We start from the raw sequence: 17,191 nt of genomic DNA on the forward strand, positions 1-17,191 counted from the left end.
ACCAACAGACAATATTTCCTCTGTAAAGATGAAAACGTTATCGAAACGATTCCCCTTCACACGGATCCGCGGAAAGACTAAAAACACTGTATTATGCATCCAGGACAAGTAATTGGCAATGTCACTTTGTAAAGAAAGACTACGCACCCGCGCACATAAGCATTCAGACGTGTATGCCTATAGGGTAAACACATAATACACACATGTGCATGCGGTCAACGTTTTTACAGATTCACGTGTTTTGGGTGTAACTGTTTATAACCAGGGTTCTAAATTAACTTTTTTGATCACCAGCCAATGTGGCTGGTAACTTTCTAAAGTTACCAGCCATTTAGAATTTCCACTAGCCAAATTTTTTCCGGTGAAAATAAGAGAAATTATGAGTGCCACTGAATGCATTTGATAATTTTATTAACATTGTTGGCATGAAAAACACATTTAAAGTACAATACAAGACAGAAAGTGCAAACATTTCATTTCAAGTTTGGGATCTATCTCTATTAGGGATGTGCACGAATATTCAAATTTTCGCTCTGTAATTATTATTAAAAAAATAAAACACTAATACTAATACTTTTTTTCTTCAATTTTTTTTCGCAGTTATAATTAAATGCACTGGGTGGAGCATTTAACAAGTGGATTGTGTTTTTGATCACATAATGTCGTTGTCTGCCTTGCGAAGTTTGGAATTACTTAGATGAAAATGATAGCCTATTACAAAATGGAATTACGTTTAATCAATTATTAATTATTATTATTATCATAATATCACCACCACAATGAGAAATCACATGAAATCCAAAGAAACAGCAGTCGACTGAGGAAGCAGCTGTCCATCACTGCATTAACGACTGCAGGTCAGCAGCTGTACCCCGATATCTTCTGGTAGCAAAATTATTTTGACATATGCTTCCTTTAAGTTTCGTTGAGGGAGACAGGTTTAAGAACAGAAAACGCAAAGTGCTGTTACTTCACTTTCCACACACACACACACGCGCGCGTCTCTGCAACGCCTGTGTGTCAGCGCAGCGCGTTTTCTCACTCGAGCATGTGGATATTATTGTTTTTCTCAACATGAACGTGAAACAATATAAACACGATAATCATATGCTGACTCGAGTATGCTGACTACGTTCTGTACGATAACTGCGCAGTCTGCTTCTTTTTTTTTTCTTTTTTTTCCCGTTTGCGCTGCTTGAGCTTAAATGCTTTTGTTGTTTATATATTTTGTTTACACATATTGTTTAATGTTTTCAACTAAAAGAAAACCTTAAGATATATAGTAAGCTTGTTGTGTATAGGCTATTGCCAAATGTATAAGCTTGTAAGAAATAATGACAAAAACCTTAAACTTAAAAAAAATAACGTAGGCTATCTCTCGTTAAACGACATTTAAATTTAAACCCAGAAGTCTGTCCCAACCACCGCCGCATTCAGTTTAATCTAAACTTTTTACTTTAGCTACTTTACTAGCTTCCTCCTCTTTCAGTCTGCTCCCTGCTCTGGCTCGTTCTTCATCTTCCTTGTGTTTTCTGGTGGACGGACGCGTACGCTCCGTTTGTTTCCATGATCATTTCTCGAGCTGGTTTCACTGCAAACTGCGCACAGCCAATGGGCGTATGAAACGTCATCACGTAGCATTACGGCACAGTGTTTATGGGAAATGTAGGAAGTACTGCCAGGGGGATAAATGACCGAGAACAGAACCTTATGCATCACCGGCCAAACTGGCTAGTAAGTTTTTATTATCACCCGCCAAAATGAATTTTAACCCGCATTTGGCGGGTGTTAATTTAGAACCCTGTTTATAACGTATCGCTTTTAACAGAATCGCTTTAAACCCCCATTTAACTTCAAAGTTTGCATTCTCAGGCCAACGGTGTCGTGTAAGCGGCCCCTAAGTTAATAACTAATGATTTTTACAACGGAAATGAATCAATCAAAGACTTACTTAAGCTAGACGATGACTTTCTTCTAGAGCTGCTGTACAGCCAAAACAATCTTTGTTGCATTAATTTCCTATTATCACTGTAAAGCTGCTTTATATGCTCAAGCTCTTTAAAGTTGAGTGAATATCAATATTTTTATCGTTCGTCAACAAAGTGATTCCAACGATATTGTTCCTCTGTGTCTTTATTTTTTATAGATGTGGTATGGACTTTATCTATATAATGATGACATTGATGACAACTATTGGTTCGATTTTGTATTCTCCTCAACTAAAATATTACTTTTGTCAACTAAAATGAAATGCCCAAAATGAGGAAATATTGACGAAGACAAGTTTATTAGCAGCATTTAGTAGCAAAAAAACAGATACCAATAAGCATAACTATATATTCAGCTTTTTCAATAATGTCTGTGAAAGTTTTTTGTTTATTATGGTATCATGTAGATAAATGGTTTCATCAGATAAATCTACAAGTAAAACCTAATCATACACATTGGTCGAACAATATGACCCTGTCAAAACGGGCAGTCCTTAGGTAGGTTTTTGAACATAAAATTACACACTTCACTTTTGAAGAGATTCCAAAATAGTATTTTAATATTGAAAATATTGCAATAACTGGAAGCCAAAGAGAAAAATGCCAAAAATTCTACTTCAACTGAGGTTTTCATTAGTGTGATAAGTTTCATACGTTAGGTGGATTGTTAGAAGGATGAGAGGTTTAGGACTTGGATAGATCATGCAGAAGACATCTTCCCTTTATAGATTACACACAATTCATGCTTCATAGTACAAACAACATGGTGCATATGCATGTAGGTCATAACTATGAGACTAATTGTTGCCTGACTTTTATGGACAGAAAAAATGTAGCATGAAGGCTTAATTCCACTCATGGCCTGGACTGAGAGTGTTGCATAACTGAGAAACAGGATTCATAACTCAGCACACCAAATTTCCTTTCGTATTTTTAGCAAGGGGCTCATATGAGCTGCCTCAGATAAATATATACACACACCATCACGCAATTTAGTCCCGGACTGCACTCTCTCAACCTCCCTTGGGTTGTCAGAGTTCACTTAGTAAAATTTAATGATTGGATTGGTCAACTTCCTTAAGGTTGTACTATCAAAATGACGGAGGTCTTTTAAACAGCAACCAGGCTTGAGGGTAATTACATCCATTCATTTCAGGGAACATGGGTAATTATTCATTTCAAGTACATTTTTAGTGTTCTACCATGCAGGGGCTGGTTTACTCTAAACTGGGCCAGTGTTTTAAAACGACTCGTAGGATCAGTGCTTACCTGGTGGACAGGGCGCAGAGGGAGCCTACCGCCACAGCGTACGTGGCTCCTTCCCAGCCAACGTACTTAAAGGCTGCAGGAAGAGGGCTGTTTTTATCCAGCATGTAATATGGCATCATCATGGTGAGGGCAGCCGATACACCAAAGTATGCCACAAAGCAGATAAGGAGGGAGGAGACGATCCCGATGGGAATGGCTCTCTGGGGGTTCTTCACTTCTTCACCTGTGATATGGAACAGGATATTGTGAATAACAGTATTGAGTTATGGAAAATTGCATGTTGCAGGCTGGACTCGAACCTGCATCATCCATATGTCACCAATGCCCAATATGTCAGTAGCTAATTGCTCTATCACAGTACCAATAACATGGTCAGAGGCCATAAACAGACCTATGCCCAGACTATCAAATAACAAGAGTTCTTAGACAGTTTCCAAGAGAACATTAATGTAACAAGACACCCGTTTATTTTCAGCTCTTTACATTATTGATATGTGGGGATTTAATTTTGTTCCATCCTATCTCATTACATTACTGATCATTATTGTGTGAAATGGAAAACGAATTGGTTGTCTTTTAATTAGTGGCTCTACAAATACTATGGAAGTCTCCTTTAAAATTAGAAATGAAGTCACATCATTGTCAGATATTAAGCTTCAATTATGTTATTACACAAAATATAGTCACAATAACCTTTTTATTATGAAACAGGTTTACATAAAATACAGTATATGAATGTGCACAAAATCCACCATTTTCGTGACCTCTCATGAAATAGACGCTCAGCGCCTTGCCACGCACACTCCCATTGAAAACAATCGGAAAAATGATAATTATATTATAATATTATAAATTATATTAGAAGGATTTCTGAAGGATCATGTGACACTGAAGAATAAATAAAATATTTAAATATAAAATATAAATATAAAATATATTAAAATAGAAAAATCGTTATTTTAAACAGTAATATTTCACAATATTACTGCTTTTACTGTGTTTTTGATCAAATAAATGCAGCCTTAATGAGAATAAGAGACTTATCAAAAACAAAAGAAATCTTACCAACCCCAAATTTTTGAACAGTAGTGAACATCAGACTTACATTAATTCAACTACATTTAATTGTGCCATTAAGAAGCCTTGTAGTTAGAGAATGCCTCGGCTGCTGCAGTGAGTAGTGTGAGGCTGTGAGCATGTTCGCTTTTAGCAAAAGTTCCTGTGGCTTGACCTTGCGCAGGGCACTACATAAAACAGAGGAGTAGTATGTTCATGCCAGCAGTGGCAGAGAGAGCACAGGCACATGGGTAAATTAGCATTCCTGACCAGCGTGTAGATGAGGAGGGGTTACTCAATGTGAGCCACAGCTACAGGGAGGAAAACAAGTCCAGACAAACCCTGAAACACTCTAGCCAATCGAAAGCAAGGGAATGTGGGGGAGTGAGCCACCATAAAAGAGGGGGGCAGAGGCAAACCATAAGCAGAAATCCACTGAGAATATCCATGCAAGACGATTATAAACATAAAGGAAACTTTAAATAACCTTGACCAAAGCAACATGGACACAGGCCAAATATGTAGGTAACATAATAGCCTCACTGTTGTACCAATGCAGCACTTATTAAAAACGTTTATATGTGGAAAACATGGTTCTTGTGCAATTTAACCTCACTTGTGGACATGCATCATATATTTGACCTTTTCAAGTGAATTTCAGGAGAAAACGGGTGCCTTCTAACTGTACGTTCTCACTGTACGTTGACTTGAGCGTCAAAGAAGCTCTGGCCGCCCTGTCAAGGACGCTTGTCAAAAAGTACGGGGAAGCTGGTTGACGCTTTGAACACTTTGAACGCTCTGACGTTGCAGGGAGAATAGAAGTGTCACAACATGAAATGTAATAAACAGGAAAAAACAAGCAATACATTGAAGAAACCTTTTATAATGACAGCATTTTTATAACCGTTTTGGTCACATTTGGTCGGGAAAAAAAGGTTAGCTATTATTATTATTATTTGCATTAGGCTATAAATGAAATTGGTCAAATCGGTGTCACCGTGAGCAAATGAATTGCATTCCCGCTTTAAAACGAGCGTTCGTAAATATTTCATGCGGTCCCTATAAGCAAACAACGTCATGTCATAAATGATAGGAAATCTGTAGGAAACCCAGCAACGGCGATTATTAGCTTCTCTTCCATTTTCTCGGAACTAATGTTTTGGTAGGAACGAAAGTTTACATTGTATGTTTCTCCGGAATCAGCCAGCGCGAAGGACGTCTATATTCCGATTGGTTGCTGGCGTTTTGCCGGTGCTTGCCGCTGAACCGCGTCACAGCTCATTACCATAAAGTTGAGCTTCTTTCAACTTTCTGATTGACGCTCAAAACGCCCAAAACGCGACGCCAATGGATTTGATGCTCCTTGCAGCTGCGAAAAGCCAGCTTCCATTGAAAATGAATGACTTCCGGCCGCTTTGGAAGCTCAAGTCGGCGGCGGTGTGAACGTACAGTAAAGATTAGACATGAGATTTGAAAGCACTGGAGTTCAGAGTGATCATTAAGTACCTGTGGTGGCAATGCAGTCGAACCCAACGAAGGCGTAGAAGCAGGTAGCCGCCCCTGATAAGACCCCTGTGAAGCCAAAAGGCATGAACCCACCTTCACCCAGAATCTCTCTCGAAGGCAGGGGCTGTGTGGAACTGGTCACAGAGAGTAATATAGACATTTTTAACATGAATTTGAAACATAATTTAAAGGGGAAGTGTGTCTTTTCTATGACACTGTGAAGGGAATTGCAAATATGAAAACATACACTACCGGTCAAAATATTGGGGTCGGTAAGATTTTTTTTATCTTTTTTTTTATCATAAGTCTCTTATGACCATAAGTCAACTCTAAGATTGAATTTATTTGATCAAAAATACAATACAAACAGTATTATGAAGAATATTAAATACTTTTTAAAGTTAAATATTATTGCAATAACTAAATTTTGTATTTAAATATATTTTGAAATGTAATTTATTACATAATTTAATGTTTTTGAAAAAAAGCACACAGAGGCTGCAAAAATACAGTAGTAATATTGTGGAATATTATGATTAAAAATAACATTTTTCTATTTTAATAAATCTTCAAATGTAATTGATTCCTGTGATGCAAAGCTGAATTTTCAGCATCATTACTCCAGTTTTCAATGTCACATGATCCTTCAGAAATCATTCTAATAAACATTTCTTATTATTATCAGTAGCCATGTTTTCAGCCACATATTTATATGCAAATTTTGGGATATCGCATTAAAAAAAAAACGCTGGATAGATATGCCAAGATGCCATAAACTCTAAAAAATGGAAACATTGAAAACAGTAGTGCTGCTTAATATTTTGGAGAAAACATAATTCATTTTTTGATTCTTTGATAAATAGAAAGTTCAAAAGAAAAGTATTTATTTAAAATAGAAATCTATGAACACTTTTGACCAATTTAATGTGTCCTTGCTGAATAAAAGTATTAAATTCTTTAAAAATAAAATCGTACTGAGTCCAAACTTTTGAATGGTAGTGTACATCTACATAGGTCAAGCATTATTATTATTATTATCATCATCTCGTTGTCTTGAGATAATGTAGATATAACATGGTATTTGACAAGATTACACATCACAAAATAATAAACAGAGAGCTTCCCTGTGTTTGTAATTTCTTTTTTAAATTCTGTTCGATGATGATGGCATCACAGAAATTGCATACTCAAAAAACATATTCCAAGAACGTTTTCCAAAAGTCATAAAAACACGACTCACTTAAGGGTGGAACTGGTTCCGTTGAGAATCTCATCAGGGTCGAGGTGCCAGTTCTTCAGCGTACCTTTGACCAGGCCAGATATGACCATGAACAGGAGCACCAGAATGTTGATGCAGGTGAACACTTTATTGACCATGGCTGACTCCTTCACCCCGAAGGCCAGCAGGCCTACAGCAAACAAAACGTAGTTCAAAACACTACGGAGCAAAGTCAACACAAAGGGACGCTAAATATATACATTGAAAAAGCTTTCATTTTCAGAATGAAAATCACTGTTTTAAAATTAATATTTCATTTTTAAAAATGTGTTTCACATGTTTCGCAGTAGAAGACACACAACATGAAAATTACATAGCATATATATATAATATATATATAAAATATCATTATTTATAGCATTTTATGGCCCTCTGGAATACACAATTCTTTCAGCCATGGCTCCCTATGTAATTGGTGCTCTAGTCATGTTTTACCTGTAAGAGTGAGGATGATGAATACAGCAAATATATCTGGGTACTCCGCCAGAATGCCCGGAGCGTTCATGGACATGTGCTGACGACAGAAATGCTCAATATGTTTTCCAATCAGCTCATCAAATGTGGCACTCCAAGCTCGGGCAACGCTTGAGGTTCCTGAGAAAGTTTTACAGATTATGTAACATAAGACATAAAGAATGTAATGTAAAATGTAAAAACCTTCACTATACCTTGGTTTACAGACTCACATATACCAATTTGTGCCATCTTAGTTTTAGTTTAGAGGTTTCACAGAAATGATGACTACATTAACTTAAATAAAAAATAAAAAAACATAGTAGGCCCATAGGAAAATACAAAATTACTTGATCCAGTAACACTAACACTTTCTCTTCTACTCTATCTAAAAAAACAAACAAAAAAAACCTCATGGACTGCCTTAGATGAAACTGAGAGGGGTCATAGCACTTGCATATTGTTGTCCTACTGTTAGTTTAACTGCTTCTATTGTTCTCATTTGTAAGTCGCTTTGGATAAAAGCATCTGCTAAATGAATAAATGTAAATATACATGTAGTTGTTTGTGTGTCATCTCACCTATTACATATGAAAGTATAAGGTTCCAGCCAGTTATAAAGGCCCATAGTTCTCCTACAGTCACGTAGCTGTACAGGTACGCTGAGCCCGTTTTCGGCACTCTCGCCCCAAACTCTGCATAACAGAGGCCCGCGAGCACTGAGGCCATGGCCGCGATGAGGAACGACAAAACAATGGCCGGTCCGGAGTTTTCCCTTGCCACAGCTCCGGCGAGGACATACACCCCAGCTCCCAAAGTGCTTCCCACACCAAGAGCCACCAGGTCAAAAGTGTTCAGGCATCGGGAGAGACGCGATTCCTCCGAGTTGCAATTGACAACCTTCACCCTCAGCAGCTGCTTCCCGAAACGCAAAAGCTTTTTCAAAACCATCGCTGATTCGATCTGATGCCAGCCTCTTTTTGTGCGTGGTTTTATTGCTGTTTCACTCTCTCAATGTTTAGAATGTTGTTAAGAAGTGTAGTTTATCTGTGGGAAGAAAACACAAAGTAATGAATAAAGCTTATATATTTTGTCTAAGAAAGATTTACAATTTTTGCTTAAAATTCATTTCCACACAAAATACATTTCAAGAGATGAATCTAAATGCTTCAGCAATCATATAGCGGTTAATTGTTATACCTTCCCAGTTTGACCAAAGTAACTAGGCATTTTCCACCAGAGATAAGAGCAAACATTACGTCCTTTTCCTAAGCTCCAGGACACAAACCAGCACATTTGTGGGGAGGATAGCAGCTGTCAAGATTTTTAAGGGCCTAAAAACGTGCAGAGCACTGACACATAAACTTGTAGCTAAATAAAAATAAAAATAAACCAGTGTGTTTTTGATAATACTGCAAGAGAACTCTACGCTGTATTGTGAACCCCAACCAAACCTCTCTTGAATGAAAAGCACAATGGCCAAGATCAAGTGTCAAAATGTACTGTACTGTGTGTACAAATGGGCAGCAGCTCTCCAGTCAATAAGTTCATACAGCTGCACTGTCTCCAGTTTAAGTACTGAACACTTTTCCCAAGTGTTGAGTAACATAGAGAGAAATCCATAAAATGTGACTGGTGGCAGAGCTGGAGAGGCCCACTGGGGATAATCTATCATATTCACACGAACTGACATGTTACGCAACCGAGAGCGGATCTTAATGGCAAAAATACATGCAATTGCAAAAGAACAACTGGGATCTGTGTTCACAAGCACTGTGAGAACAGCCTGTTCTGAGAAGTTAATTTGATGCAAAAGAATCTCTCTATGTGAAGCTACCATCATACTACAGATGTATGTACAGCAGTAAATCTGCTATTTTTCTCACATAATAAAGGAAAAATACATTTCAGGAGTAACTAACTAAAAGTTGTCACTCTACTACATTTGTACGACAGCTCAGCTGATGTAAAAATAGTGCAGCTTTTTTAAGCCACCTTTTTTCCCAAGCTAATTTTGCACATGTATATAATTATAGTACAATAAAGTACTGTTTTTTGAGACATGTTATTGCAATAATCCAATAAAGAATAATAACTCTTCACGTATGGGAAGCACACTTCAAAAACTGCTCTGCTTAAGGTCTATGGTTTTAATCTAATCGTAGCTGGTTTAAGCTGGTCAACCAGTTGGTCCCTCAGTCTGACCCCAATGTCCCTAAACCAGTAAAATAGACCTGCATGACCAAGCTAGGAGATACAACTAGAAATCCAGTTTAGGCTGGTGTAAGCTATTTTTAGCAGGGCAATTGAGATCCTCATTGTTTTTGTCCTATGGATAGGCCTATTGATTACTCTGAGAACAAATACATTTAATTTAGTCAGCTAGATTTTGTTAGAAACACGTAGCATAGCTAATCACTTTTCTTTAAATAGTAGCTTGATTATAGTTTAACTACTTTAAACTATGGGTAACTTGAGAGGCTTTGGTTTGAAATTAAGTATGAGTCTATAAATTAAGCTACTGTGAATCATGACCCAGTTCTCTTTCTTTGTAGCTCCCATCTAAACAGCAAAGGGAACATAAGGAGTCACTTCCTGTCACACAAGGCACACTTAAATGGAAAGTTCCACAGACGTAGAGGTGGCGACCTTTTCTTTCTCTGCTCCGGGGCTATCGGATGTCTTGGATGTCATTAACATGGATCACACAACATGGAAGCAGGTTAGCAGAGTCACTCGAGCAGTACTGCACCTTTAACTGTTGTCATCTAAATCACGCAAGCGTGGCATGAGGGCCTGCCGCCTGACTGGAACAAACCTGTTGCTGAAACAGTGCAAACACAAGCTTTAGCCATATTCCGCACATCTAAACACCGGAAGTTCATTAAAAATGAGATTAGCAGTGTGACTGAGTTAAGACAACCAGAGTTTAAAGCTGTGCACAAGACCTAGGATCAGTAAAAAATCAGGTTTGTTCGGTTTACAAAGCTTTCAGTTTTCTCACCTAACCGCATTTTGCACTCATCTTATACATTTTTGACAAAAACCATTTCCTATCTTTGGTTTCTATCCTGACGTGAATCAAAGTAATCCAAGCACAAGCTGTTCCTGAGTTGGAATTAGAGCAAACTGCTCTAATGGTGTGACATCAGACTTGTTGAGATATATGTCTCTATGCCATGCTGTAGGAATGCAGAAAGACCACAAATGCTATGAAGGCATTTTGGATGAAATTTATAAGCAATGGTTAAATGGGATTGCAACATGGCAATTTCAAGATGAAGACCAACAAAGAATTGTAAACAATTTATGTCATACAGTAAGTATGCATACTTCAATTATCATTATAAACCTGAGGCTTTACTCACAAACATTGTTTTTTAGAGAGCACATGAAAAGCTCTGCTTAAATCTATTAGATTTTGTCCTTAACCCTACTAATCTCACAATGCCTCCTCAAGAGTTTCAGAACCGATTTCAAAAATGTCTCAATGTGTTGGAGTTTGCCAAGACCCTACAAGTCTGCAATCAAAAGTAGAGCAGTTGACAGCATTTCTACTACCGAGTTGAGTTGTCCTTTGCATTTTATCATGCTTAAATGGACAAATATACACCAAATTAAGTCCTCAATGTTAATCAAACAACAAAAGAAAAAGAGAAAATCACTCACTGCTCTTGACTACACATCTTTCATAGTTTAATAAGAATCAATATTTAATTTATACAGTGAAGACTATTTAGTGTTATTTTAAATTTGATTACTTTATGTAATTTTTGTACCTAAATGTTGTCGGACCAACCTGAAAATCAAAGCAGTTTATTTCATTTGTCTCTTTAAATTGTACTTATTTGTGCTGCTCGTAATTCATTTATTTGTTCTTGTTTTATTACTGACTGCTTACTTGTGTTTATTACTGTTTGAACTTTGTATTAGTTAGCTTAGTAGTTTTTGTTGTGGTATCGGAATGGAATTAAGAATTGCGAAATTTCACTGGTCTCAAAAATGTTAGTGTCGTATAAATCTTATTTATTAGAATACAATGTTGATAAGGGTCAAAAGCTACAGTGTCAGTCACACATGTGTGTGTGTGTGTGTGTGGGGGGGTACTTCTTTGTTCAGTCGTTTTAATGTAGTTAAATCATGGCCAAAATTACGGAACGAATAAAATCATGGGAGCGAATTAGAACAATGTGGCTATGATTTACCTAAGACAATTGAATTTGTTTTTTCATGGCATGTGCAGGCTCTGTAAAAAATAATGAAAACAATATGTTTTTTTTCTGGGAATCTAAACAACTGTAGAAAAAAATCTTTAGCATTGAACCTTGGTATGCCATCAACGTTAATTTCATAGCTTTACACACTTATTGTATGTGAAAACGTCTCAATTGTTTCTATTTTTAATCCTCCCAGGCATTTTCAGGAGAAATATCTGAGACAAAATTCATATTTAAATAAAACACAACCAAGATCTCCATTAGCATAGCATTTAAGTAAATCTTCTTCTCGAATGGCATCATACACTTTGCAGCACACTGTCCGCAGGAAACCATGTGGAAAAATCACATCTACATGAATCCACATAGCTTCATCTGACAGCAGGGTTGTGTAAGGTTAATAGTGCCATCATTTGACATTCCGGCTCAGTCAGGACGAGTGAGGTGACCATGGACACACGTAGTTTATCAGGCTAAATTAAGCAGGTGGGTAGAGCAGGGGTGTGGTGCCTGGGAACCAATCAGTGGGCGACTTTCTGTTATGGTGTTTTAGCCTTGGAATGCTTTTTATTTCATTTTTAATCACAACATATTAAATAAAATCCCATCAGCATGTGAACTAGGCATACTGATCCTACGCTAGCATCAATACGGGCTTGAGTACTGACGTCACAGACGTTTGGTGTATGATAACAACCACAACACAAGCCCCTTCTAGAAACAGCAAGGCTTCAGATAGGAAATAGGGTCATGGGCAGTGTCTACCCAGAAAGAAAATGAACATGTTTTATTGACACGTTTTTGTGAAGGTCTTTCCAATCATATGAGCATGTTTAGAGTGGGCACAATGTACCTGGCACCATCCGACTACCATTAGCTCAGAAACTTGTGACTGCTATTTTGCTTCGGAATGTATGTGACAAACATTCTTCAGTTTTAGTCTTTGGCAGGAATGTCTAAACTCATTTAGGGTGTACTCGCAGCCAACCGACGGTAAGAAAACACGCCCTCTACTGACCCATCTACTTCTATTTTATAAAACAGTCAACAAGAAAATGAAAACAAGTTTGGTTATGAATAAATCCTTAAGCATGTCAAGGTATCACAATACTCTTTCACTCAAATAACTCAATATTATAAGAAAACAAGCTTTTTCTCTTTTTTTCTTATTTTTTCTTCTTAAAGTCTTGGGCCTTGTTGTTTATAATGGCAACATGAAGTTTAACTCAATGGCTTAAAACAATTAAATCCGTGTCTCGTCCTCCAGAAAAAGACCAATGACTGTTTAAAAAGGACGACACACGTGAGATGGGAGGGCAGCCAAGGTGGACAGAGTCTCAGCTGTCTGTCATTGGGAGGAAAGCCAGTTCTCTACCTGGGACACTGTCTACTAACCTTCCCATGAACACGAAGCACGTTCTATGTAGACAGGCCATAGTTACACTAACGAGACATGCAAAAGACTATCAATTAAAAGGTTGAAGAGGACATGCACTCAGATTAGATTTAAAGTTACCCTAAAATGAAAATTCTGTCATACTATACTCACCATCAAGTTGTTCCAAACCTGTATGAATTTCTTTCTTCTGCTGAATACAAAAGAAATATTTTGAGCGGTAACCAAATGGTTGATGGGCCCCATTCATTGACTTCCATAGTATTTTTTTTCCCATTCTATGGTAGTCAATGAGGTTCATCAACTGTTTGGTTACCGCTATTCTTCAAAATATCTTCTTTTGTGCTCAGCAGAAGAAAGAAATTCGGTCACACTTTAGATTAGGGTCCAATTCTCACTATTAACCATAACTATTAACTATGACTCAATAAACTCATAATTACTGCTTATTAATAGTTAGTAAGGTAGTTGTTAAGTTTAGGTGTTGGATAGGATTGAGGGATGTAGAATGTTGTCATTCAGAATAAGGTATGAATATGTGCTTTATAAGTACTAATAAAAAGCCAGTATCCTAGTAAAATGCATGCTAATAAGCAACTAGTTAATAGTGAGAGATGGACCCTAAACTAAAGTGTTACCAGAAATGTATACAGGTTTAGAACAACTTAAGGGTGAAAAAATAATGACAGAATTTTCATTTTTGAAAAATCCTTTAATGCAAGCAAGTAAATAAGTAATTGTAATTCACTTTTGCACAAAAAAATGCATTAAAACTATCTGTAGTGTAAATAAATGTATAAATAAATAATAGCCTAAATAAATGTAACTTTTGCCCTAATAATCATAGCACATTACTGGTCTAGACTTTGGGTTGATTTTTTTATAACAAATAGTCTATAATAGTATCTCACAAACTCCCCTACACCCCTCACATTTCAGCAACCATTTTAGTATAGCTTCTAAAGGGACAATACTATAGAAATGAAACTTGGATGATATATTTCAGAGTAGTCAATGTGCTGCTTGTATAGCAGTGTATATTTACTGTCCTCTGAAAATAACTCAATATACAGCCATTATTGTCAAAATAGCTGGCAAAAGTGAGTACACCCTAAGTGAACTTGTCAAAACTGTGTCCAAAGTGTCAATATTTAGTGTGAGCACCATTGATATCTAGCACTGCCTTAATCCTCATAGGCACGTAATTCACCAGAGCTGCACAGGTTGTCGCTGGGATCCTCTTCCACTCCTCCATAATGACATCATGGTCTGCTGCTGACTGTTAGACACATGGCGCTTCTCCACCTTCCGCTTGAGGACGCCCCACAGGTACTCAATAGGGTTCAGGTCTGGAGACGTACTTGGTCACTCCATCACCTTCACCTTCAGCTTCCTCAGCAAGGCAGTTGTCATCTTGGCGGTGAGTTTGGGGTCGTTATCATGCCGTTCTGCCCAGTTTCTGAAGGGAGGGCATCATGTTCTGCTTCAGAATGTCCCAGGTCATGTTGGAATCCATGTTTCCCTCAATGAAGCGCAGCTCCCCAGTACCAGCAGCACTCATGCAGCCCCAGACCATGATGCTACCACCACCATGCTTGACTGTAGGCTTGACTGTAGGCAAGACAATTTTCTTGGTACTCCTCACCAGGGCACCGCCACACATGCTGGACACCATCTGAGCCAAACAAGTTTATCTTAGTGTCATCAGGCCACGGGACATGGTTCCAGTAATTCATGCTCTTGGACAGGTTACTTTCAGCAAACTGTTTGCGGGCTTTCTTGTGAGCCAGCTTCAGAAGAGGCTCCTTCTGGGACGACGGCCATGCAAACCGACTTGTTGCAGTGTGCGGCGTATGGTCTGAGCACTGACAAGCTGAACTTCCGCTTCTGCAACCTCTAAAGCAATGCTGGCAGCACTCATGCGTCTGTTTTTTGAAGCCAGCTTCTGGTTCCGTCAGGCACAGCACGAGGACTCAGCTTCTTAGATTGACTCTTGCTAGGCCTGTTACGAGTGGAACCTCTGTATGACCCTGGCCTGTACTGTAACTCAGTTTCAGGGTGTTACCAATCTTCATATAGCCTAGGTCAACTTTGTGGAGAGCAACAATTCTAATTCTCAAATCCTTAGAGAGTTCTTTGCCATGAGGTGCCATGTTGAACATCCAGTGGTCAGTATGAGAGAATTGAACTCAAAGCTCAAATTTGAACTGCTCTAATACAAGATACACAAATTTGTAAGTTCCTGTCAAGCAGACAAAAAACATGAACATGATGAATAGGACATGTGGCTTTCCATGGTTAAACGACGTACAGCTATTATCACTTAGGGTGTACTCACTTTTGTTGCCACAATAATGGCTGTATGTTGAGTTATTTTCAGAGGACAGTAAATATACACTGCTATGCAAGCAGCACATTGACTACTCTAAAATATATCCAACTTTCATTTCTATAGTATTGTCCCTTGAGAAGATATACTAAAATGTTTGCTGAAATGTGAGGGGTGTACTCACTTTTGTGAGATACTGTAATAATTGTTCTCAAAATGTTGTTATCCTAAAAATGTCTTATCCTGCAACGTTTAATTTTAGTCTCACACCATGAACTGGGGGGGAAAACTGATTATATTAACAATGACTAAATTTAACACTGACAAAATCAAAATTGTTTATGTATATAAACTATATACATACACACATATATAAAAGACATACTGTATATATTTATTTATATGGCTAAGTTAATCAAACATTAATACAGTGTTTCCTCTAGGATTTTTTCCAGCTGTGGTGGCAGGTCCATTTTTTTTTATATATATTAAATACCTATATACATATTAAATATTTAAGCCAGGCTGTTTGTAAATAAGAATTTGTTCTCAAGTAGGCTTGGGCGGTATCCAAATTTTGATACCGTCAAACCTCCTCCCTATTTTACCGCGGTATACGGTATTACCGCGTGATAATTCAAAATTATGACATAAGGCTCAGAAGGCATCACCAAACTGTTGGTTTGAGCAGGGATGAGTCACAATTTTCGAATATTTGATTTTATTATAGAATATGGAATAGGTTGTGGGATTATTGTCTAAAAAAATCCCCATGTTTTCCGTTCTGATGCGGTGGTGACACGTTCAACCAGAGGGTGGCGATGCCAATAATGCATCTAAAAGCTGTCAATCAACTCTCAGACAACAGGAGAAGATGCACATTGTCTCACACCAGAGCATGCGAGCGGAGTGGTAATATTTCCTCCAGAGCAGAGAGCGCATTTCTGAAGATCCCGCGCCGCGTGCTCAGTCCACTCAGCGTCGCGCGCTCAGAACGCCCGCAGTGACATGCTGGTTAGAAAACATGTGAAGTAGGGCTGCCCGTGCACGACTAAAGGTTTTTTTTTCTAGTTGACTAGTAGTAGTTGATTTAAGCCATTAGTCTAATCACATATTTATATTGATTAAATTACTTAAATATATATAGGAGAGAATGCTAAACCATAATGAGCGTTTTCGTAATATATTGCCTATTCTGCATCTCAAAGCACGCATAAAGCTTGCCACAAAGAACCGGCAAAAGTAATTATAATGCATGAAACATTTGAATTGTTTATTAATGAAAAACTTTCTATGTCAGTGGCTGCACAGATAAAGTTTACGATGAAGACTCGCATCTTCGCAGTAGTGAACACGCATAGAGAGAAATGCACACTTCATATGAATTAGCCTACACAGAGAGCAGCCCATTTCTTTTAGTTTTTAATTGTTTTGTTTAAAAGTAGACATTTCAAGCTTACTATATATATACACTTCTCAGATATTTAAGGCATCTATCTTATACGCTGAGTTTCGTTTTTTTAGGAGACGCGCTCCAGTTCACGCGCCGGTGCCTCCGTGTCCGGCTTATATTGTCTAATATATATGCTTTTATTTATTACTCCAGGCAATTCGTTGATGAAACATTGATTAAAATTAAGATACAATTTATACAAAACGAAATTCACTTTAAAGAAAGGCTTTCTACAAAACGAAAGC

At 37.7% G+C, this 17,191-nt stretch overlaps 2 protein-coding genes across 3 annotated transcripts in view; one reads left to right on the forward strand and one right to left on the reverse strand.

Moving 5' to 3' along the window:
• slc43a2b (solute carrier family 43 member 2b) overlaps nucleotides 1–17,191 on the forward strand; it is a 186,837-nt gene that overhangs the window by 110,929 nt on the left and 58,717 nt on the right. The window lies entirely within an intron of this gene.
• The window catches only part of slc7a1a (solute carrier family 7 member 1a), a 29,453-nt gene that overhangs the window by 8,439 nt on the left and 3,823 nt on the right, over nucleotides 1–17,191 (reverse strand). For both annotated transcript variants that reach the window (XM_056247769.1, XM_056247770.1), the window contains exons 2-6: nucleotides 8,133–8,598; nucleotides 7,534–7,692; nucleotides 7,060–7,228; nucleotides 5,820–5,953; nucleotides 3,258–3,480 (exon numbers count right to left, since the gene is read on the reverse strand). In XM_056247769.1, coding sequence (XP_056103744.1) covers nucleotides 3,258–3,480; nucleotides 5,820–5,953; nucleotides 7,060–7,228; nucleotides 7,534–7,692; nucleotides 8,133–8,502 — 1,055 coding nt within the window. In that variant the 5' untranslated portion in view covers nucleotides 8,503–8,598. The remainder of the gene's footprint in view (nucleotides 1–3,257; nucleotides 3,481–5,819; nucleotides 5,954–7,059; nucleotides 7,229–7,533; nucleotides 7,693–8,132; nucleotides 8,599–17,191) is intronic.

This window comes from Rhinichthys klamathensis, unplaced genomic scaffold, assembly GCF_029890125.1.
Source record: "Rhinichthys klamathensis goyatoka isolate OS25496 unplaced genomic scaffold, OSU_Roscu_1.1 h1tg000050l_1, whole genome shotgun sequence".
Lineage (NCBI taxonomy): Eukaryota > Metazoa > Chordata > Actinopteri > Cypriniformes > Leuciscidae > Rhinichthys > Rhinichthys klamathensis.